The sequence below is a fragment of the Prionailurus viverrinus genome, unplaced genomic scaffold, assembly GCF_022837055.1.
Source record: "Prionailurus viverrinus isolate Anna unplaced genomic scaffold, UM_Priviv_1.0 scaffold_86, whole genome shotgun sequence".
Taxonomy (NCBI): Eukaryota; Metazoa; Chordata; class Mammalia; order Carnivora; family Felidae; genus Prionailurus; species Prionailurus viverrinus.
The window spans coordinates 156264-179666 of record NW_025927648.1 but is presented as its reverse complement, the minus strand read 5'-3'; the positions used below and the strand labels follow the sequence as shown (position 1 = coordinate 179666).

The window sequence follows — 23403 nt, the reverse complement described above, 5'->3', positions numbered from 1 at the left end:
ACTAGGCTCTAGGGATACAAATACGACATCGGCATCATTGGCCTTGAGGGCCACTGTCTAGTGGGGAGATCAACACGTTGACTCAATCCAATATGGCGCCAGGCTTACTGGGAAGGAGGTATGGGCAGGCATGAGGCCTTACAAGGGGCCTTCTCTGGTAGGGCAGGGTGGGAGGTGGACACCGAGGCTGGCTTTCCAGAGAAGGTGACGTGGAGCCACCTCTGGCAGCGAACAGACCATCAGGAGGGCGAGATGTCCTTTCTGTGCCCTGGATGCATCGTTCCCATCAGACACGTACTCCCTGAGGGCAGAGGTGAGGGCCGTGATTCTGGACCTCCCAGCTCCGCAGCCCTGATGTGACTTCCTGTCTTCACCCCTCTCTCGGTGCCACCCCTGCTAAAAAAGAACCCAAAGCCTGCAAAGAGGCTATAATGAGGCAGGTGCTTGGAGCCCTCGAGAGAGGAGAGACGGGACTCATCTCCTCCTCGGCGTTAGGCCACAGGGCTGGATGAAGGGTAGTGACAGCACCACAGGGGGCTGGTGGGACGCGAGCATCCTGACCCCCTGGCTGGGCATAGTGACTGCTCCCCACTGCCAACAAATTAGCCTCTCCCTGTTCTCATTTTTTCCCCTCCCCTGCATCTGCAAAGGGCTTGACTTGAACCAGGGTGGGAGGTGGGTTTAGCAGCAGGAAGTGGGTGTAAGAGGGAGGCTGGGCTGCGGGGGCCATGAAGAGACCAGTGAATTCGGGCCCAGAGGGACAGGCTGAAGGCAGGGCTGTGGGGCCAAGGGCTAGAGCGTGGATCTTTCTTTGCTCTTTGAAGGCTGATGAGGCTTCCCACCTTGACCTCAGAGAGAGAGAGAGAGAGTATGCGAGTGGGTGTCTGGGGTCCTGGCAGGAGTTCACCCTACAGCCCGTACCCTTCCCAGTGTCCCATTCCCTCTCTGTGCCTTCATCCATTGCCAGTTGTCTGTCAGGGCTTAGTGCCCCTCCACTCCGTCCCCAGGCCCCTGTCTACCTTCCTCCAGTGGAAGGAGGGGACGGCACCCAGCCGGTGAACCCCCTGCCTATCCCGGGGTTGCCAAGGGGCTCCGTGCCCGGACTAAATAATCACGAGAACACCTAATGCTCCGACAGTGCTTACCGTGTGCTCTGCCCTGTTCTAAGTGCTTTAGAAAAATGAATTCACTGGAGACTCACAGCAAAGCCAGGAGAAAGCTACGGCGATTATCATCCCCACTTTATAGTCAAGGGATCTGAGGCTCAGAGAGACTCAGCCCAACATTACCCAGCTAGCAGGGGACACGGCTGGGCTTTGAGCCTCAGGAGTCTTCCTGGAAGTCAGCCAAGCTACACACAGCTGGCGGGCAGACCAAGCCTGGTTCAGATCAGAGCCTTGGATGCAAACTCCGGCCAAATGCTGGCTGGCTGCGCCTTCATCCTGTGAGCGCGAGCTTTTTTCTCCGTGTAAAGGCTCTAATGAGACCTCCCCGATGGGGACACCAGGAGCATCACAGGGCCGGGAACTAATGATGGCAAAGCTTTGGATCGGTGCCTGGGATGTTACTAACCCACTGACTGTGAGCTACACTGGCCCGTGTCAGACCAGGTCAGCGCTGGCTCTCTCCAGCTCTGTTCTCCTGCCCGACAGGAGAGTGGGCTCCTGTCCATGAAATACCAGGATTCGGGAAAGCTGGGGAGCTTACATGGGAGGGAGGGGAGAGGAGAGGGGCAAAAGCACCCACAGAATGGAGCCCGAGGACAGGGAGGGGGTGGAGGGAGCGGCAAGTCCATCGGCTGGAGGTAGGGGACGTGGGAGGCGTGCACCCACCTCCCTGAGAAACCGCACACCCAGCAACACTCACCCACAGTGACCGGCTGAACGCTTGCAGGGGCTTCAGAAGTGGACAGATTGAGCAGACTTCGGGAGCCTGTCAGAAAGCACCGATCACTTACTCAACACGTATTACCAAGCACCTACTGCGTGCCAGTCCTTGTGTTAGAAACTGAGCAAGACAGACAAGTGACCTGGAACTTGGGGGTGCATATGGGTAAGAAAACCTGCCTTTCCCACCCCCCACCCCCCACACTAAGGAAACTTCATGCTGGGAAGTTTCTTGGGTTAGAGTAAGAGGCTGATGGGAAAAGAACGATCCTTTCTTTCTGTAAAATCTGCTACAGACCCCAAATCTCGTTTTCTGTCAAGTCCTGGGTTCGTTCTTCACATTGGCCCCGGGAGCTGGGAAGCCGACATTACGATCACTATCATAATCGCTTGACAGGTAAGGGATGGGGCTTACAAAGTCCCTCGGTGGATATCACCCGATTTCCCAGCTACCCTGCGAAAGGGCAAGGATCGGCAACCACACGGTCATGGAACTGAACCCCCCCCCCCCCCGCCCCAGTGGGTAAATGGTGGAGCTAGGCTTCGTAGACAGGTGTCTGAGCTCCCTCGCGACACCTAATGCCATGTTTCTCTGGGTCTAACGCTCTGGCTTTGTCACAGTTTAACACCTCCGAAATTGGGGCGATGGCATCCATTGTTACAACTGCTGGCGTGCCACGAGTTTATTTTGGCAGCATTGTTGTCCTTTATGGTACATAAAACAATAACTGTGACCTCCCGATGCCGCCTTAGATTTGGCGAAATATGGCAGAGTCCGATTCTTAGTGGGGAAATGAGGCTTAGCGGAAATAAGCGGCACTGGGTGCTCCCCGATGCCTGGCACGTGATCGGGGCCCCAGACTCTGTCGCTGATGTTACTATTAGTGTCTCCCACTGTTATCCTTCGATGCCACCAGCCCTGGGATAGCAGTTGGTTTCATGTCCTTGAGCCAGTTCCGGTCAACAGAGACCATTGCTTAGCATGCAGGAATGTCTCACCAAATATTGGACGTCACGATCTGGGGGCTGGATCGAGGAATCTGGGGGCAAGAGTGCCCTGATTGTTTAGCCGTGTCTCCCTGGGCATGGTAAGGGCAACGGTCCCTGGAAGGCCAGTAGTCGTCATTCCTGACCTAGTCCAAGCCGTGGTCCCTGGCCTGCCAGTTCTCAGGCTTCAGATTCGGGTGGAATCCTAGTCTACATCCGGGGGTAGGTGAGGTAGGGGTGGGGAGGAGGGATACCTGAGCAGAGGACTCTGGCTGCCCTCGACTGTCTGCAGAGATAGGGGTTGTTGAACCTCCAGAAGCAATCGGAGGGGGTGGGCTCCTCCCCTTTGCATGAGTAGTACATTTTCCCCGGCAGGGAATGGGGCAGCCCCTGGAGTCTTGTGGCCACGGTCCCACAGCCCAAGGTCCGGCAGAGCACCTGGGCCTCCGAGGAGTACCACTCACTGTCACACACTGTGCTCCAGACCCCACGGAAATGTACTTCCACCTGCCCCTCGCAGGAGTCGGCGCCCCCAGTCAGGCGCCAGGACTGGTGCTCTGCAGAGGAGAGGTGCGGGGGGTGGGGGTGGGGGCAGAGTCAGGTCAGGACCCTTCGGGCTGAACCCCCCCCGCGCCCCCCCCCCCCAAGCAGGCCTGGCTCATGGATGCAAACACCCTACAGCCAACCAGTCTCCAGAATCCGTGTCCTTCCCCGTCTATATCTGCCCACACATCCCCCGGCGGTCATCTGCTGCATCTACACTGGCCCATGCTGCTCTGCTACTCAAACTGTGGTCCGTGGATCTGCAGCATCGGCGTGGCGTGGGATCTGGTCAGAAACTCAGACTCTCAAGCCCTGCCCGCACCTACTGAGTCAGAATCCCTATTTACCAAGACCCCTTCTCCCCAGCCCCCGTGCCCGCGCACAAGTAGAAAGAAACACTGGCTGGACCAGAGCTTCGTGGCCTCATCTGGAAGGCTGACAGCCTCCTCCGGCCGGCTCCCCTTGCTGCTCTGAACCCGGTGACCGGCTGGCCCCGGGGAAGAGTCTCACCACCGATGTGGCTTCCTCCAGGAGGTGGGCAGGCTTACCCTCCAACTCTGGAGTCCTGGCTCCCTCTAAACTCCACCTGGCTTGCTTTCTTAGGGCGCTTGTCACTCTCTCCCTCCGATGTTGCCTGTCTCTTATTTGCTTGTCTCTTATTTGCTTGTCCCCGTATTTGCGAGGACTCGACCTCGCTCCGGCAGGGGTCATCCCTCCCGGCTCCCAGTAAGTGCGGGTAGATGACCCCCGGCTCACCTGAGCACAGCACGCCGGCGTCCTCCTTGTGACCGCAGTAGCCGTTTCCTGGCAGCCCACGGCAGTCCCACAGGTGGTCCTCGGTCCCCGAGCAGTTCACCTGGTCCCGGTGGATGGGTCCTTGGCCGGGCGCGAAGTGCAGGCCGGGCAGGGCCTGGACCGCCCAGCCGCAGTTCAGCTGCCGGCACACCACGTGGGCGTCCTTCAGGTCCCACGTGTCGTCGCACACCGACCCCCACTGGCCGCGCTCTAGCATCTCCACGCGGCCGGCGCACGGACCGCTGCCGCCCACCAACCGCACCGCGCGGTTCTCTGGGGAAGGAGAAGAGGTTTGTGGGTGGTTGGGAAGAGCGTGGGGGGAGGGGGGAGGGTGGTCCTAGCGGTGGATCCGATGAGACGAGCTGGTAGCTCGGTGGGCAGGACTGGAAAACCCAGTCAGGGCTGAGGACCTAGTGGGCAGACGTGGGGGACTCCACAGGACTAAGGACCTGTGGGTGGGCTATGGGGCCGGTGGGAGGGGCTAGTAACCTGGTGGGCGGGACAGGGGAAATCTCTGGGCTTGCGGACTGGGTGGGCGGAGCTGCAGGCTGGTGGGTGGGGCTAGAGGCCTGGTGGGCGGAGCCCGAAGAGCAGGCGGTCCTCGGGGCTGGAGAGCCGCGCTGCTAAGGGACACAGGGAACCTGGCATATTTATGCACATGGGAGGTAGGGGTAGAGATAGAGGTCCTGAGAGAAAGCAGAGGCGGGACCAGTAGGTAAGGGCTAGAGACCCAGTTAGGACTGGGGAGCCAAGGGGTCAGGTTGGGGACCACAGTGGCGGAGCTGGAGATCCAGTAGGGGGAGAGGTCCGGCGTCCAGATCTGAGGACTTTCTCAGAGCTGGAAATGAGACAGTGCTGCAGTCCACCAGTGTGGGAACCAGCTGTGCTTGCATTGGTGGCGGGTGGCCGGTGGCGGGCGGCGGGGGGTGGGGGGGTAGAGGAAGGGAGCGTCCGGCGGGCGGGCCTTGGGTCCAGTGGCCAGGGCTGGGGACAGGAGTGAGGGACAATGGCTTGAAGGCCTGAGGGTAGGGCAGGCAGGGCCAAGATGACAGTCTACTTGTACCTGCGCAGGTGACCTCAGCTGGCCTCCTGTCGCTGTCGCACGGACGCTCCACCACGTCGCAGAGTGGCCACTCGGGCCCTCTGCACAGGACGGCGGGCGCCAGGGCCAGTGTGGCGTTCAGGGCCTCGCTGGCGTTCCCCGCGCCTGGACCAGGCGGCAGCTCAGAGGGCGGCAGGGTGGGCTGGACGGCTACCCCCGCCCCGCCGCAGCTCAGCGCCCGGCACGCGGCCTCGGTGGCATTGTGGTTCCAGAACGCCCCGCACGCGGGCTCCCACGACTGTCGGATCCAGACCTCCACCGTCCCGCTGCAGTGGCTGCTCCCATTCACCAGGCGGATCCCGAGCGGCTCTCCTGGAAGTGCCAGAAGCCAGCTGAGACCTCCACCGATTGGGACTCTGCAGACCCCAGGGATGGCAGTGGGGGGTGGCGGCTTCCAGGGGCTCCACCGCTGACCTGCTGTGTTACCTCAGACTATACCTTCCTGGGCTCTGGGCCTCAGCCTTCCCATCTGCAGAATGGGGCCGGGCTGGTTCATCCCCAATCCCCCTTTGGGGCCTGACCTGGTTCTCCTTAGAGTCAGGAGACGGGGGCTGAGGGTGACTGTAGAGGTTAGGATGCCTTTGTTCCATCTAGGGTGACAGAGAACCAGGGGTCCAGTCCCCGCAAACCTCCCTCTCTTGCCCCTGTCTCCAGGGCACCCTTGTGTGAAGGAAGGGCAGAGTTCTGGGTGCCAGGCCCTGCCCTTGTACTGTGGATGCCATGCGTCCACTCTTAGGCCCCTCTGCTGTTCTGAGAGTTACCATTGAGGCCGCCATCATGACCTTGAAGCCCTGGAGGATGGATATGGGGTTGGTGATGGGGTTGAAGACGGGCTTCTTGGGATGGTGGTAACCCAGACACCGTCCTTGGGGAGTCACCTGCCTATTTTTGCCCAGGACTACACCCTCAGGATAGGACACAGAGTAGGTGCTTAATATGTGTTGAGTTAATCAAGGACCCACTTGGCAGAACCCCCCCCCCCAAGAGTTCTTCAGCTTGTTCTCAGAAAGTCTCCTTAAAATGCTTACTGAACATTTTGACCTCCCATACGTGACATTTTATTTTAAGGTAAGCCCCTTGCCCAGCGTGGGGCTTGAACTCATGACCTTGAGATCCAGACCTGAGCTGAGATGGGGAGTCAGGTGCTTAATGGGCTGAGCCACCCAGGTGCCCCAAGCATATGTGACATTTTATCAGTGGCCTTTCAAAGATGGCAGTTCTAAGATCTCAGAGGGAAGGTGATGGCGGGACTCAGGCACTGAGCCAGGAAGTTAGGGAGCCTCCCTGATACCCTAAAAGTCTGTTTCCTTTCCCCATCACTCAGGACACCCCCCGCGTGGTCTCAGAAAGCTGGCTGTGTGCCCCAGAAAGATTGTTTCCTTACCTGACTCCAAGGGTTGGGTCTCTGTGCTGCTGGTGTTGGGCTGGCCGGATGGGGTTGGAGTCGGGTGACCTGAAATTAACCAGCAGCGGCCATGGTGGGTGAGTGAGCACAGAGGTAGAGGGCACAGAGGTGACTTCAAGGACAGGGGACACTTTCTGTGGCTACGTGGGGACCTTGACACGACATGGCCCTGGGCCTTGGGCATAGTTGCCTCCATTCAGGGTAGGGAAATTCTTAAGCTTTCTTCTGGGGCATTTTCCACTTCCCCTTTGAATTGTGCAAACGTGCTCAGACATCAGAGTAGAGCAGGGAGGAGTGACTGGGGGCTTTGGGGACACACTTCCTGGCTGAGTGACCATGGATGGGCTACTACCCTCTCTGGGTCAGAGTCCCAGTTTGTTGGCAGTAGCACTCAGGCAGGTATTGTGAGGCTAAAAGGAGTCAATACCTATAAAATACTAGACCTACAGAAGAAGCTCAAATGGGAGTTATTGTCAGGAAGAGCATTGTTGTTTGGAAAACTGAGAAACTCACACCAGGCTTCTGGGTAATCGTTGCATCTGGGGGCGGGACCATCAGACTGCAGAGTTTTCAGATGCGTAGAAACTAACATTTGCCAAAAGCTGAAGTTATGCAAGGTCCTCGCAGATAGTATTCCATTTTCCTCCAAACAGGCAGTGAGATAGATATTAGCGTTTGCTTTTTACAAATTAGGAAAGGGAGGCCCAAAGAATAGAAACCAATCACCTGGCCCAGATGGTACCCCTTTGTCCTTCCAGAGCCCTGTCCTCTTGGCCCCCTGGGGGCTGACCTGTTTGGGCTACACCAGCATCTCCCTGGGCCCTTTAGCTTTTGCTTGGCTCAGCCAATGGGGAGCCCCAGCAGAAGTAGGAGGGAGGGAGGAGCGTGGAGTGGTAGGTGCTTATTCCCCTGGCTTCTCCTGTCCTTGACTCTCTCCTTCCAGGTCTCACTGACCACTCCCTGGTCTTGTCTCCTTGGGTCCAGAGTGGCAACAGCTCAGCCACTTCTGGTTCTTGCTTACCTTATCCTTTGTAAATAGTCTTTTTGTTTTTCTGTGTGTTTTTAAATGTTTATTTATTTTTGAGAGAGAGAGAGAGAAAGAGAGAACACACAAGCAGGGGAGGGGCAGAGAGGGAAGGAGACAGAATCCCAGGCAAGCTCCACACGGTCAGTGCAGAGCCCAACGCGGGACTCGAACCCACAAACTGAGATCGTGACCTGAGCTGAAGATGCTTAACCAACTGATCCACCCAGGCGCCCCCGTAAATAGTCTTTTTGTAAATAAGCCCCTTCAAAGTCTCCTATTTTGAAAGCGCCTCCCGTTTCCTGTTGGGACCCCGACTGATATTGGCCCGAGGCACCCCGCCCCAGCTGAGAAAAAGCAGAGCTTGGATTTGAACAGTCTCCGAGGAATGGGCTCCGTGCTGGGCAGGGATATTCCAGTTTGCAGACGCAGAAAGGGAGGGCTGTGGCCAGGGCCGCTGTGCTCCCAAAGGAGCGCCCTTGCATTCAGGGTCTCTCCCCTGCATTCAGAAGGGCGTGTGCTCGCTGATGGGCCGATGTGGGGAAGAGGCAGCGAGCCTCCTTCGTCCCTTCCTTCTCTTTTGACCCAGTATTGGAGGCCCTGATGCAACCACAAGATGGAGGGAAATGCGGACCCAACTGGAATTTTGTGTAAGAAGTAAACCTTTTTTCCGGTTCACATCCTGGTGCCCCCTCCGAAAAAACATACGCAAACCCTCCAAAAAAAACCAAAACACCCAGAAGTGAACCTCTGCTGGGGTAAGCCATGAAGATTTCACCCTATGTTTGTTACCCCGGCCCAGCCTGGCCTGGCCTGACTGATCTAGGGGCTGCAGACTCAGGCACGGCTGCTACATATTCTGAGAAGCTTCTCCGGACTCGTACCCAGTCGTGCGCGCAGGCGCACCCGACGCTCAGGCCTGCAGACACAGCTCTCCTGTAGGCACCCATGTGGGCCACTCCATCACTCAGACAGAAAGTAATCAGGCCTAGAATTGCCTGTCCTTGCCAGCTCCCTGCTTGGCTGCCTGGCCTGACCCCCTGGGGGGGGAAAGGACTCAGAATTCAGAGCACAAACTCCGTGGCTAATGGAATATTCAGAACCAGGATCCAGACGCCCCGAGGTTAGGACTGCAGAATCCCGGTTCCCACAGCAATGGTCCCAGTGCCACAGAGTAACAGTTTTCAATACGTGTGCCAGGGCCCCGGGGTGGGGAATGGGGTCTTGGCTGTGGCGTGTGTGTGCTTGTGATTGTGGTGGGTGTCTGAGTGTGTGGTTGTGACCATTTGTGTGCAAGCGTCTCTGTGTGTGTGTGTGTGTGTGTGTGTGTGTGTGTGTGGAGGGCCCTAGATCGACTGTGTGTGTCTCTCTGGGTCTGGGAAACCACTCTCGTGTGCAAAAACACACATGCTTTCTGTTAGACCAGAAAACCCTGGAGGGCGGGGCTCAAAGCTGAACCAGCCCTGTGTCCCAGGCTGTCCAACCCCGTGGTTGCTGATTGACTGGCTGATGGAGGAGTGAGTAGACCTGCCAGGTTTTATTTTGTTTTTTTACATTTATTTATTTTTGAGAGACAGACAGAGACAGAGCACATGTGGGGGAGGGGCAGAGAGAGAAGGAGACACAGAATCCGAAGCAGGCTCCAGGCTGGGAGCTGTCAGCACAGAGCCCGACGCGGGGCTCGAACTCACAAACCGTGAGGTCATGACCTGAGTAGAAGTCAGACACTCAACCAACTAAGCCACCCAGGCACCCCTAGACCTGCCAGCTTTAAGGACAGCTGTCACCAAGGCAGTTTATTCATCCTCAAGGGTTTGTTTCCTGTGTCCCAGGCATTTTCCTGCCCCCAATCCCAAGAAGGGATCCTGGCTTTTGTGTTCTCTGAGTCCTGTGCCTGTAGGAACAAAAGAAGAATTTCCCTCCCACCCTCCTCGCATCCAGGCCTCGGCTGGCACGCGGGGCCCAACGCAGCACCGGTGCGTCCCAGGCATCATTGCTGCCTTTGACTGCGTTTCACACTTTTCTTTGCATTTGATTCACTTTTTGCTGGAGTAAATTTATTTGAAAAGGAACCATTACCTTTTCCCGGGAATCTGCTCTACAGCATTAAGATACTCAACTATAAAAGTGTTGATTGCGGTGTCTTGGATGGCTAATCACTGGACACAGAGTGAATGCTCATTCGTTGGGGAAATGGAATGAATTATGGCCCATTTACAGCATGTCCTCTGATGCTGCCTTTATAAAGAATGAAATGGACACACACCGGTTGGAGGGGTTTCCATCCTGTGTTGAGTAAGGAAGCAAGATGCAGGGAAGGAGGTGTAATGTGATACAACTTTGGTAAAGCGATGGCCAAAAAGAAAAAAAAAACACCTTTTATGAACTGGTACGATTATATGGACACGGGCAAGAGTGTGGGGGGAAAGACAGAGGGGGCCAGATTTATGGGCGTGTGACCTGTGCATTCACAGGCCCCCAACTCAGAAGGTTCCTTGGACGTGGTTCAGTGCTGTCTCCATCCTGAAATTCTTAACAGTTTTTTAACAAGGGGCTCTACATTTTTCTATTGCACTGGGGGGAGGGGGGCCTTCACATTTTGTAACTGGTCCTGGGGCCGAGCCGTATGCTGGTGGGAGAAGTGAGGGAGAGAGAGAGAAAGCAAACAAGAAGGAGATAAAAGGCTGTATTTAGGAAACCATGTGTGCTATGAATGCATTTCTATAAAATCAGGTACCGAGGTAGACGTGCACAAACTTGGCGAATATAGAGCACAAATGGACTTTTAGTACGGCGTGCCCCACATGGAAGCTAACTGTGAAACTAAGTGTACCAAAAGGAAAGCCACATGAGAAATATTAAAAGACGCGTCATCATCGAATAAAGACGGTCTCTTTGATAGGTTCAGAAAGAATGACAGAGCCTCGAAGAGAAAATCATTAAAATAATTGAATCTTTTTCTTCCCACGCGGCTCCATGTTATTGGATACTAAACTCGGTTAGGCTGTGTGCCCCACAAAATCATCTTGAGTTGTGCGCCCCTCCCCGTTCTGCAAAAGTATGGACCCACAGGGATGAGAGATGGAGGGGAGGGCTCCGACTGGGGGGAGAAAAGCTTACCCCCCCCAGCTCAGGACGACGGACAGCAGCTTTTCCAGACGGCCCCGAGCAGAACGGGCCAGGACCCTGGACAGGGTAGCCAGGGGAAGATGCCAAGGGAACGTGAAATGTAGGCGACCGAGGACAGGAAAAATGAAGAGTCACCTTGCCTGGAGGCTGAGAGACACTTGTCCTCCTCTTGTGTCACCCAGGCCCGTGGGACTCCCTGGGGCTTGGAGAGCTGGAGGACATGGAAAAGGAAGAGGCGTAGACACTGAAGGAGAGGCCGAGGCCCAGTGTCAGAGCAAGTGGGGGAGGGGAGCTGTCAGGCCCCTTCGGGGTCACCAGAACACCGCCCTGGGCACGCCCGGCACACAGGGTGAGAGAAACACCAGCTGAAGGCTCCAAAGATGTGCCGAGAAAGGCATAGACGTAATAAGTGTTTGCCGAGAGGATGATGCTGCAGGGCCGGGGTTTGGGGGAAGGCAGGGTGGAGACGGAGGGCTACAGCCACGTACGTGGAGGGGGCCCACAGAGAGAACCAGCGCGCAGAGGGCAGCATGTGTCGCCTGCCACAAGCACATTGTTTTCTTTTTAACATCAGTATAAAGTGTCATGAGCCCACATCAACAGCCTTGAGAACAACAACAGCAAAGCCCTTTTGATCCAGTCATTTCGTTTCTGGAAACCTGTCCTAAAGAAGTAATCTGGAATACTCCATAGAGATTAGAGGCCATGTGTCAGAATTGGAAAGTTCTAGATTCCTTTCCCCACCTGAGCCCTTTTCTGTTGTTGTTTTTTTTTTTTCCTTTTAAGCGAGTGTGAGTGGGGGAGGGGCAGAGAGAAGGAGAGAGAGAATCCCAGGCAGGCTCCGTGCTGCCAGCGCAGAGCCCGATGCAGGGCTTGAACTCACGAACCGTGAGATCATGCCCTGAGCCTAAATCAAGAATCGGAGGCTTAACTGACCGAGCCACCCAGGTGCCCCCCGAGCCCTTTGCTAACTGTGCGATTCAGGCAAATCATTTAACTTCTCAGAGCCTCGGAAATTCCCTCTGTAAGACGGGAGCAAGAAGGACCCCCAGTGCAGGCTCACCGTGAACATGGAAATATACGACACACGTTAGACAAAGCCTTCCCTTCCCTTGTTTCTAATAGGAACAAAATTTACAGTCCTCCAAACTGGGGACAACTGAATTGTCTAAAAGCAACTGGCGGATCGGTTAGGAGGATCAACAGTAAAAATATTTGCAAAAAGATATGCACAAAGAGTTTTTAATGATGTGGGGAAAACTACAAATACTTTGGGCTCTCCCCTCTGGCCCCCGCCCCCACCCAGCCCGGTTTTAAGCTTCTGAAGGTCTTCTGAGACCCAGAAGGAGCCCGAGTTCGGTCCCCCATTCTGTCCTCTTCCTTGAACCCTGGACTTTTTCCCTCCGTGGCCCCAGTCACATGCAGTTACGGTGGTTTTAGTGATGTGCTGTTGATTCCCATCAGGCCCGCTGGATTCTAAGGGTCACAGGGACAGAGATGTTCCATATCCCCGACACTTGGCACAGTGCCTTGCCCAGAAGAGATGCTAAAAGGATATAAATAAATGAAATGTGATCTCTACTACAGAAAAAAAAAAAAAACATAGGAAAAATAAAAAACATTAGCAGGAAATATGCCCATACGGCGAGTTTTGTTGTTTTCTCTCTCTTTTGGTTGCTTTAAATTTTTAAAATCTTCTACGACAAATTAAAAATTAAAGGTCTCCAAAGAAACAAGCGGGCCTTTTTTTCGGGGAGAACATGTGGTGGGCTCGCAGTACTAATACAATGAGTTTTTTTAGTGTTCGTTTCTTTTTGAGAGAGAGAGAGTGCGAGCCCAAGTGGGGGAGGGGCAGAGCTGTCCGCACAGAGCCCGACACGCAGGGCTCGAACTCATGAACCACGAGATCATGACCTGAGCTGAAGTTGGACGCTTAACCGACTAAGCCACCCAGGTGCCCCCACAATGAGTTTGAAGCCAGCTGTCCACTCATTCCGTTCACCCGAGCCTGTGGTGAGGGTCCGGCAGACCACATGGCCAGTGTCGCCGTGTCAGCCAGAGCCACACTCACGCCTGGAGGGGAAACAAAGAGCTCGTGTGCTCCGTGGGTCAAGCCGTTTCTTCTCTGGTAAATGTCAGGATTGTTGGGGGCAGAGTGGAGGGGTCACACCGGGGCTGAGTGTTAGAGGAGGCAGGTCCGGGCTGATTTCTATCATTAGCTTTTCTGTGTCACCTCGGATGGGTCTTTTATACTCCCCCGGACCTGTTTTCTCACTTGCAAGACAACAGACTGATAGCTTTCTGGTCTCTTCTAGTCCCTTCGATCCTTTCATTATAATTAGATAAAATATATAATGAAAGGCAACTCTAATGAACACTCACTGTATGCCCCAGAGATGATGAGTATTATCAATGCGCTTTAATCCCATGTAGTATCTATTCGAATCCTGAAACTATCCTATGAAGTGGGAACTATCAGCCTCCCTGTGTCATCACAGAGAGAACTGCAACACAGAGAGGTTAAGCAAATCACCCACGGCCACCCAGCTGGTCAGCATTAGAGGCAAGCGTAGAGCCTGGGCAGTCTGGCTTGAGAAGCCACTCTTAAACCACTACATCGTACGACTTCCAATATCCTATCGATATAAATGGAAAATGTGTCCTGTGCTCTCAGTCTATCATTACAGGGGGCGGTTCATCATATGCAAAGAGTTCGTATGTACCAATGCGGCAAGAGGAGTAGAAATCTGGAGATGTTAGAGATCCTTTTGTCCAAAATGGAGAACTGTGTTGTGCTGCACTGTCCGATACGGTTGCAATTTTCATTTTATTTTAATGCAATTCGTTTAAACGTCATCTTACAAACTGATACTTGATCCAGTCGTTGGAAAACTTCAAAAACCGTTCGAGCTGCTTAGATACATGAACCTACCTTTGCCATAGCGAATTTTATGAAATCTGAATACAGATCAAGTACCCGCTGATGAAACTTTAGGGTCCAGACTGAGATGGGCTTTAAATGCCAAGTATACACCATATTTCGAAGACTTGGTAAGAAAAAAAGTGGACTGTGAAATAGCTCATTAATAGCTTTTTATATTGACAGCATGTTGAGATGATATTTTGGACATATGGGTTCAGTAAAATATATCATTATGTTAACTTCATCTGTTTTCACCTTTTTAAAATGTGGCTACAGGACAATTTAAAACGACCAATGTGGCTCACATCCTATTTGCATCAGACAGCACGATGTGGGGGAGAACATGGGCCTTGCATCCACAGGCTTGGACAGGAGACCCAGCCCTGCCCTTACTAGCTATTTTTTTTTAAGTTTATATATTTATTTTGAGAGAGAGAGAGAGCACGCGTGCATAAGTGGGAGAGGGGGAGAGAGAGCGAATCCTAGGAGGGCTCTGTGCTGTCAGTGCTGAGCCTGATTCGGGGCTTGAACTCATGAACCATGAGATCGTGACCCCAGCGAAAACCAAGAATCAGATGCTTAACTGACTGAGCCACCCAGGCGCCCCTTCCAATACTTTAGAAGAACTCATTTAATTTCATTTCATTCCCACAGCAAGCCCGCAAAGTGGGGACACTGAGGCACAAAGACGTTTTGTAATTTACCCAGGACGACACGGTGAGAAAATGTCGGAGCTGGGATTTGGACCCAGGCTCTCTGGTTCCAGAGCCCACACTGTCAACCGCTCTACTCCACTGGTTGGAATCCAGGGTCCTGGTTTCAGCTTCAGTGACAGTGCCGGGGGCAGGGGAGTGGTGGGGGGGGGGGGGAGTGGAGTCGGGGGGGGGGCAGGGAGCTCTGACAAGCCAGGGGATCTCCCAAACTCCTCCCACCTCTGCACCGCTCAGCAAACCCTGAACTCAGACATGAAAGCTCCCCCCCATAATGGTGGTACAGCTTCCGGGGGTTAATTTCCGAAAGGGGTCCTGACTCCCAGGGTGAGCTGCCACCGTGAAGAGACCATCCTTCCTGGGGCAGAGGCTCCTGGGGTGGCATTTGTCCCACTGCCCTCATAACACGGAGGACACAAGTCTGCCGGCTGAGCCACGAGCTGCCCCTGCCCCTTCCCCACCAGCTCCCCAACCCAGGCTGGGTCCTGTACTGTCTGCCCCCCCACCCCCGTTTCTATTGTGAGGAGGGAAAGGGACACTTAGAAGACCAACCACCAGTGGAACCGGGGTGGGGGTGGGGCGGGTATCGGGGAAGCAGCCAGGAGAGGGGGGGTGGCCGGGACTAGGCAACTGGTTCTCTTTCAAGAAATTCCCTGGAGGTTGTTACTGGGCAGCGATCCGCCGAACGGCTGGACAGAATAAAGGAACAAGCTACAATTCCATTAAATTTGGAAAGAAGCATGGTGCCCGTTTACACAAGTAACTTGCAACCGGAGGCAGAGCCAGTAGCTGTGTTCTGTCTTCGAAGGGACTTGGGGGGAGATTGTGACATCCAGTCGGGCTGCGTTTACTTTGTCAGGAGACCGAGGCTGGCCCAAGGGCTTGGTGGGACAGCACAACCCTCGCTCACTGGTGTCGGTGGCTGTGGTGAACAGACCAGGCTGTACCCGCTGGGAATCTCTAAGTCCAAGAAGGTTGGGGTGACCTTCCTCCCTTTGGAACCTATAGAGAAGTTAGGGGGCTCCTGGGTGGCTCAGTCGATTAAGCATCTGACGTTCGGTTTCCGCTCAGGTCATGATCTCACAGTTCGTGGGTTCAAGTCTTGCATGGGGCTCCTCACTGACAGTGCGGAGTCTGCTTGGGATTCTCTCTCTCTCCCCCTCTCTCTCTCTGCCCCTCCCCCCACTCAGTCTCTCTGTCTCTCAAACTAAATGAACTGAAAGAAACAATTTTTCTAATTAAAAAGAAAATGTAAGGGGAAGTCAATGACTTGGGATTTTGGCTTTATTTTATTTGACCGGCGTTTTTGTTTGATTTCACTCTCTCCACTTCTACCTAGGAAAATCTTGGGGACACAGAGGAAACTCAGTGCACACGCTATGAACTGGACCTTTGTGTCCCACCCCCCAACCCACCAAATCTTTATATTGAAGCCCTACTCCCCAGTGTGATGGTTCAGGAGGTGTGGTGCTTGGGATGCAATTCGGGTTAGATGAGGTCATGAGGGTGGGGACCTCCTGATGGAAAAAAGAACAGGAGACAGGCACTCTGTCCCTCTGCCATGTGAGGACACAGCAGGAAGGGGGGGCAGCCATGAACGAGGAAGAGGTTCCTCACCAGACACTGAGCCTGCAGGCACCTTGACCTTGGACTTCCCAGCCTCCAGAACTGTGAGACCACGTTGGTACTTTGAGCCATCCAGTCTGTGGCATTTGGCTTGGCTCTAGCAGCCCAAGCTGAGACAGCACATGATTGATGGGAGTTCAGAGCTCCAGAGGACTCCACTCCCTCAGGGCAGAGAACATCCAGCCTTTTTAACTTTCTTGCGTCACCCTGTCACACGACAGAGGATGTTCATCTGCATGACCCCCTCCCTGCATACCCAGCTGGAATTTCTGTCCCCTCCATCGCCACATCCGATGGCCATTCATAATTTCCACCGAAAGGGAAGCTCAACCATAGGAACAACTCAACATAACCCCACTTTGGGGCCCGTTAGATTTCTGGAAGTCCCCCGTTCTCTCTCTTGCTCAAGAGAGCGAGGCTGTGTGAGTGACACTGTGCCGAGAGCTGAGAAATGAGTCTGTGGCTGGCCTGCGTTCAATTCCATTCACACCCGTTGACCGCTCGCCACGTGCCGGGACGGGAGCAGGTGTCAGGGACACGAGCGTGTAACTGGGAAGGTCTGTGGGTTGCCCTCGAGGGCTGCGGGGAGAACATACGTGAAATGCCTCGGATGTGGTATCTGGAAGCTGTCGTGATGACCCCCCCATCCTGAGGCTTTGGCCTACTTTCTCTTGTCCGGTGCTGAGTGGATACGGGGGCGGGGGGGGCATCTGGCCGTCGATTACACGTTCCGTCCCAGACACGAAGACGGCTCTGAGGGGCCCTTCAGCCTTCTCTGCAAAGGGGACAGTTCCAGCTCCCCCAAAGACCTTCGTTATTTCCTCCTTCCTCCCCATCCCTCTTATGAACCTCAGCAGAGCTGCCCCACACTCACATTTTGCTGCCCCCCTTCCCTGGCTCTGCAAGTCCTAGAAATGTTCATTCCGGTGGTCCTAGAGACGAGACGGGGCCTGCGGTTGCCATGGTAACAGGAGTTCCTCCAAAACCAAAGGGCTCCCGTGGTCCTGACCCCACAGGCGCCTCCGCCAGACCCTACCTTCTGGGCCGCCACCGCCCGGTGAGACGAGACACAACCACCCATGGAGAGTCATGAGCAGCTCCATACTAAGCCCAAGGGGTGACAGAAGGGATGTGGTTCCAAGAGAGCCCAGCAGGCCAGAGGCACTGACTGGCCTTTCACAGGTCCCACCTGCTCGATCCCCCATAAGAATTCAGACCACTGAGTGCGCGAGGCAGACGTCCGGTCCCTCCTCTAGAATTCTGATTCTAGTAGGTCTCGGGTGGGGGGGTGTTTGAACCAACCCCTGCCCGGGTTTGGAACCCAGCTGCCTCCACGCCATGGGCGTGTTGGGCCAATCTCGTTATATGCCAGCCTTGCTTCCCCCACCTCACAGATGTAAATGTCTCGTGTGACTGACGTACGATCACAAGAGAGACCCAACGCTGGCCCTGGTTAAGTACTCAAGATCTTGCCGGGTCAACGAGTATAAACGTGTATATGTGATAGATGTGTGTGTGTGTGCACATGGGCATAGGAGGTGGATAGAGCGGATTATAAACACATCACGCAGGATGGTCACATCGTTACACATATAATGGATCGAAAAATGGCCAATAATACCTCAAAAAGCTGAAGATGTTCAGACCTTGACCCCCAAACCTATTCCTTTCCATACATATCCTAGAAAAAATTATCTGGCATGTTCACATGCAAACATCCACAGGGATTTTTACTGCAGAAAGAAAAATTAGGAGTGGGGCGCCTGGGTGGCTCAGTCGGTTGAGCATCCGACTTCAGCTCAGGTCATGATCTCACAGTTCGTGGGTTTGAGCCCCGCATCGGGCTCTGTGCTGAGCGCTTGCTCAGAGCCTGGAGCCTGCTTCGGATCCTGTGTCTCCTTCTCTCTCTGCCCCTTCCCCACTTCGCTTTGTCTCACTCTGTTTCTTTTTTTTTTTTTTTTTTTTCAACGTTTATTTATTTTTGGGACAGAGAGAGACAGAGCATGAACGGGCGAGGGGCAGAGAGAGAGGGAGACACAGAATCGGAAACAGGCTCCAGGCTCTGAGCCATCAGCCCAGAGCCCGACGCAGGGCTCGAACTCCCGGACCGCGAGATCGTGACCTGGCTGAAGTCGGACGCTTAACCGACTGCGCCACCCAGGCGCCCCTGTCTCACTCTGTTTCTTAAAAAATAAATAACTGTAAAAAAAAATTAAAACAAACAAAAAAAAAGAAAATTAGGAGTAATCTAACAGCCCACCAGCAGGAAATAAAGATACTGTGTTATATTCATAGACTGGATTATTTCGCTAGAAGCATGAACTAGATCTTTATCTATCCACTTGGATAGATCTTGCAAACATAATATATTGAATGAGAAAAGTAAGTGTTAGAACAGCCTGTCCAGCATGCTAACACTTATATAAAATATGGCACATGTGCCCATCCATTGGGTATTGATACATTTTTGTGTAATAAAAATATGAAAGCACGGAAGACAGTGATATACATGTCACACTTTGGAGTGTGTGAAACCTCTGGGGAAGGAAGGAAAAGAATAATACGTATTTCAACAGTATCTATTTGGTTTTCTTTCTTATTAATATAGATCATTTTGCCAAATGTAGCAAAAATGGAAACATTTCTTGTTTGTTTTTTTTTTTTTAAATGTAAACATTTCTTTTTTTTTTTTTTTTTTTTTTTTTTTTTTCAACGTTTATTTATTTTTGGGACAGAGAGAGACAGAGCATGAACGGGGGAGGGGCAGAGAGAGAGGGAGACACAGAATCGGAAACAGGCTCCAGGCTCTGAGCCATCAGCCCAGAGCCCGACGCGGGGCTCGAACTCCCGGACCGCGAGATCGTGACCTGGCTGAAGTCGGACGCTTAACCGACTGCGCCACCCAGGCGCCCCAATGTAAACATTTCTTAAATGAGAGTAGTGGGGATGCAGAATCCGAAGCAGGCTCCAGGCTCCGAGCTGTCAGCACAGAGCCCGACACGGGGCTTGAACTCACGGACCATGAGATCATGACCTGAGCCGAAGTCGGATGCTTAGCCGACTGAGCCACCCAGGCGCCCCCCGTTATTTTTAATAGAAGTCTGTATAAGTCGCCTTACCTCCGCCCACGTTTCCAGGGTCATGCCCGTGGCCAGGCTCTCTCTGGGCTCTACTGTAGAAAAGTGGAGGTGAGGGAGCCCCAGGCCAGCCTGCAGTTTGGGGTCCAGCTGGGAGGCCCAGGTGGCAAGAGTTGGCTAAATCCTGTCTCTCTGGCTGCACAAAGGGTGTCCCCAAGGAACCCTGAGGAGGGTGAGTCTAGAAAGTTCCTGCAGGGGAGGAGGATTTGGGCGAGGCCTTGATGGTCAAGGAGCGTTTTACTAGGACCGGGTGAGCAGATGCACATTTACCAAGGGCTTCCTCTGTGCCGAGTGCTTTCCATACGTTATTGTACAGAATCCTCATGACAACCCGGTGAGGAAACCCGTCTTCCTGACAAAGAGGCTCGGAGAAGTTAAGTTACTAGCCCAAGGTCACAAAGCTTGGTGTTGACAGACCCAGAATGCAAATGCAGGTTTGCTCCCCATATTTATTCTTTCCATGACTTCATGCGGCATCAGCCAGTGAGAGGAGGCAGAAGGGCATTCTGGTCGGGAGTATGGCACGAGCGAAGGCCCCGGGGCAGGTCAGGGACTGGTGTGTGAAGGCAGAATGAGATTCAAGAATAAAATCCTCCAGAGCATGGCCCCCTGTGCAAAGCTCAGGGCTAGGTTTCTGGGTTTCAGTGGAAGCCGAAACCCTGCTGGGCTGCACAGGGTTTTCCAGGGGGCCTGTCCCCACCCACTGGCTCTCTGGAGGGACTCTGGTTTGAGTCTCTGAGAGCTGCTGGAACAGCAGTTTCTGGGTGAATGAAGCTTGAGTGTGGGCACGGGATGAAAATCCCCCCAGCTCCTAGAGGCGGTGCTAACACCTTTCTGAGGGGGCCTAAAGCCCCCTTAGGAAAAGGGCCCCCCGGATGTCAGGCACCCAGAGCTGCTGGAAGCCATCGGCATCCCTCTAAGGAAGGAACCAGGGCCCCTTCCCGAGCACGTGACTTCAGGCTGGGACTGGAATGTCTTGGGGGGAGCGGGGGGCGGGGGACAGAATATCACTTCAGATCCAGTCCGAGCCCACAGTCTTAGCCGCCAGGCCTCACGGTCGCCCCACGCTTCCCTCCACAAGTCACACGTAGGCTTGCTTTTGAGGGGGCTCAAAGTCCTTCCACGTTTCCGCCTATCTTAACCCTTAGCCAAGAAGGTGCATTCTTTCGGTCCTTCGTTCATTCCTCACCGTTGGCCAGGCTGTGCGCACATCGCGGTAGGGCTCACACGTGTACTCATGGCTCAGTACAGTCGGGGAGAATTTCTATCCCAGGGGTCAGAGCAAAGTGCTCTAGGAGAAGTAGAGGTGGGTGGGAATAACTTGGACTCCAAAGAGCAGGGGACCATCAGGAGGGGTCTTAGAGGATGTGTAGGAGTTCTCAGGGATGAGAAAGTGGTGGGGAGAGAGAGAGAGAGCCATCCAAGCCTTGGACAAAGGACTCGAGAGACCCAACCTGCACCTTTCCAGAGGTGAGTGGGCCAGGAGGAGAGATCACCAAGGGCAGCAACAACCCATTCCTCTGTCTGTACCCGCCTCGTTCTCCCGGCCAGTGGCCTGGCCTCACAGGCCTTCCCATCATTCTCTGCCAAGGTGCTTCAGCCCCGATTTATACACCGGAAAGACATGCTGCTTTCTCAAGCCCCTGCTCCCAGTGACGGCTAAGATCTCTGATCTGCGCCTCTCCCCAAGCCTTTAGGCTTCAAACCAGGATACGCAGAGGCCCGGCTGAATGTTTGGTCAGTACCAGAGTACGATGGGCACTTGGCAAGTTCGGCAGAGTTTTGGGGCGGGCGTCCCAAGCTCCGGCCACCGGCACCCACTGCTTTGGGGTGAGGGTCTGGCTCAGCCAACGGAGCCACCGCTCACTCCCAGCTGTGCTCTGCCCTCCCAATCCACTCCTCTGGCTTGTGACTTTGTTTCTAAACTCTCAAGTCCTGGGGAACAGAGAAACCAAGAAGCCACCACCAGAGGGTTGGACGTCTGTGAGCCCTGGAGTCAGACCGATGTGGGTCCAAGTCCCCCTCTTCCTCTTCATACCAGGAGCTGGATTTCTTAGCCTCTCCGTGCCTCGGCGACGCTTCTCCAACGTGAATGAGGATGGTCATGTCACCTCCCTGGAGCAGTCAGGGGGATTAGCCTATAAAGGGGGCACCAGAGGGCCCAGCTTGGGGTTTCCGTGCACACTCCCTTACCGCGGTCTGGGAGCCCCAGAGACCCCCAAACTGAAAGTGTTTTCATAACTCTGTTGGTGGTGGCACCTGACCTTTACCGAAGCAAGGTCTTTGTTTATTCCGTGTGGTGTGGACAATCACACATTGTTGCTGCAGATATATTAATGTATTTGATGCCAGTGGCTGACCGGGCCCTGCCTGAGACCTGACAAAGTAGAGAAGAAATCCAAACAGTCTCGGTTCTGAACCACACCCGGCCCCACGGATTCCAGAAGGAGACAGAGGACCCAGAGCGGTTTTCTGTTTCTCTCCCGAAGGAGTAACTGTGCAGGTCAGTCCTCCACATCTAAGGCCACAAAAGATGCCCTAACCTCCCCCTCCCCTTCCCTTCTCCTCGCCTCCCCTTAAAGGAAACCCTCCTTAGAAAAGGAGATTGTCTATAAATCAATAAGGAAAAGGCAAGTGATGGGACACTGGGCAAGCGGCCTGGATAGGCACTTCACGGAAGCGGAAACACGCGGGACCCATAAACTCATGGGAAGTATCCAGCCTCACAGTCATCAGAAAAATGCAAAGTAAGGCCACGGGAAAACGGTATCATACACCCACAATTGAGAAGTGGGGTAATGCTGAGTATTGAGAATGGGGGTCAGCAGGGACTCTGTAGATTGCTGGCAGGAGCCGAGCCCACACAACGACTTTAAAAACATTTCCATAGTCATGACCCAGAAATTCTACCCCTGAGTCTCTCTCTCTCTCTCTCTCCTTCTCTCTCTCTCACACACACACACTCACACACACACACGCACACACACGGCAATGGGTGGAATTGTGTCTCACCAAAAAAGATATGTTGGAGTCCTGACCTCAGTACCTAAGAATGTGACCTTATTTGGAGATAGGCTCTTCACAGAGGTAGTCAAGTTAAAACGAGGTCATTGGTGGGGGCGGGGGTGGGGAGGGGCGGCTGGTCCAGGAGGACTGGGGTCCTCATGAAAAGGGGAAGTGTGGACATGGGTGTATGCGCGTAGGAAGAATGCCACGTTAAGACGAAGGCCGAGATCGGATCAGGGCTTCTATAAGCCAAAGAATGGCGAAGAACGCCAAGCAAACCATCGGAAGCTAGGAGAGAGGCCTGGGAGAGATGCTCCCTCCCTGCCTGAGAAGGAGACCCTGATCTTGAACTTGCAGCCTCCCGAGCTGTGACAGGATACACTTCTGTTGCTCACGCACCAATCCGTGGCGCTGCCTTATGGTAGCTCTAGAAAACAAAGTCACACATACTTGCAACAAAGGTGGCCTTCCAGAGGCAGGGGCTGGGGGCGGGGGGAGGGCCCCTGGGACTTCTAGGGAATTCCAGGAGGTGGGTGGGAGGGGGCAACTTGCAAGATGCATGGTTGTGCCCCCTCCTTCACTTCCAGAGGGCCAGACCCTAAACCCGCAAGTGCTCCCGGGACTGTTTCATGGCTTCTGTTGACATGGCTGGAACCGAGACCATCCATGCACGTGCAGGTGGCTAGAAATGGTCCGTAAAGATCTTCAGGGAAGGTGGAAAGTCCATCTCGAGGGTAAGAATGGAGGAGCTGGCGTTGGGGCGTAGGCCCGTGTCCCCTCAGGAGGTTCTGGACCTCGCCCCGGGCCACCGAGGAGGTGGTGGGGCCTGGAATCCAACGCTCGTCTCCCGGACCCCAGATTCCACGTGCTCACAGCGGTCCTGACAAACACTGATCAGAGGCAGCACGATGCCCCCCGCACCCACCGTCATGCTGATGAGGGACGAAACACGCGCCTCGCTCCAGGGACTTGCAGCCTTCCTCCTTCAAGAACGAAAGGCCGAGTTTTGTGCCGGGTGACAGTTCTTTTCATGTGGTTGTTAGAACGATTTTTACAATAAGGATGACTAATGTTTACGGCGCGTGTGCATTTTCGGCTGGAACCCGGTGGAAGTGACAACGGAATTTGGC

General features: G+C 54.2%; 1 protein-coding gene across 5 annotated transcripts in view; it reads right to left on the bottom strand.

The window, feature by feature from the left end:
- CD6 (CD6 molecule) overlaps window positions 1-23403 on the bottom strand; it is a 40067-nt gene that overhangs the window by 5260 nt on the left and 11404 nt on the right. For 4 of the 5 annotated variants that reach the window (XM_047848565.1, XM_047848566.1, XM_047848567.1 and 1 more), the window contains exons 2-6: window positions 6698-6766; window positions 5275-5625; window positions 4173-4484; window positions 3128-3430; window positions 1867-1932 (exon numbers count right to left, since the gene is read on the bottom strand). In XM_047848565.1, coding sequence (XP_047704521.1) covers window positions 1867-1932; window positions 3128-3430; window positions 4173-4484; window positions 5275-5625; window positions 6698-6766 — 1101 coding nt within the window. The remainder of the gene's footprint in view (window positions 1-1866; window positions 1933-3127; window positions 3431-4172; window positions 4485-5274; window positions 5626-6697; window positions 6767-23403) is intronic. The other variant, XM_047848568.1, reaches the window with a different exon arrangement.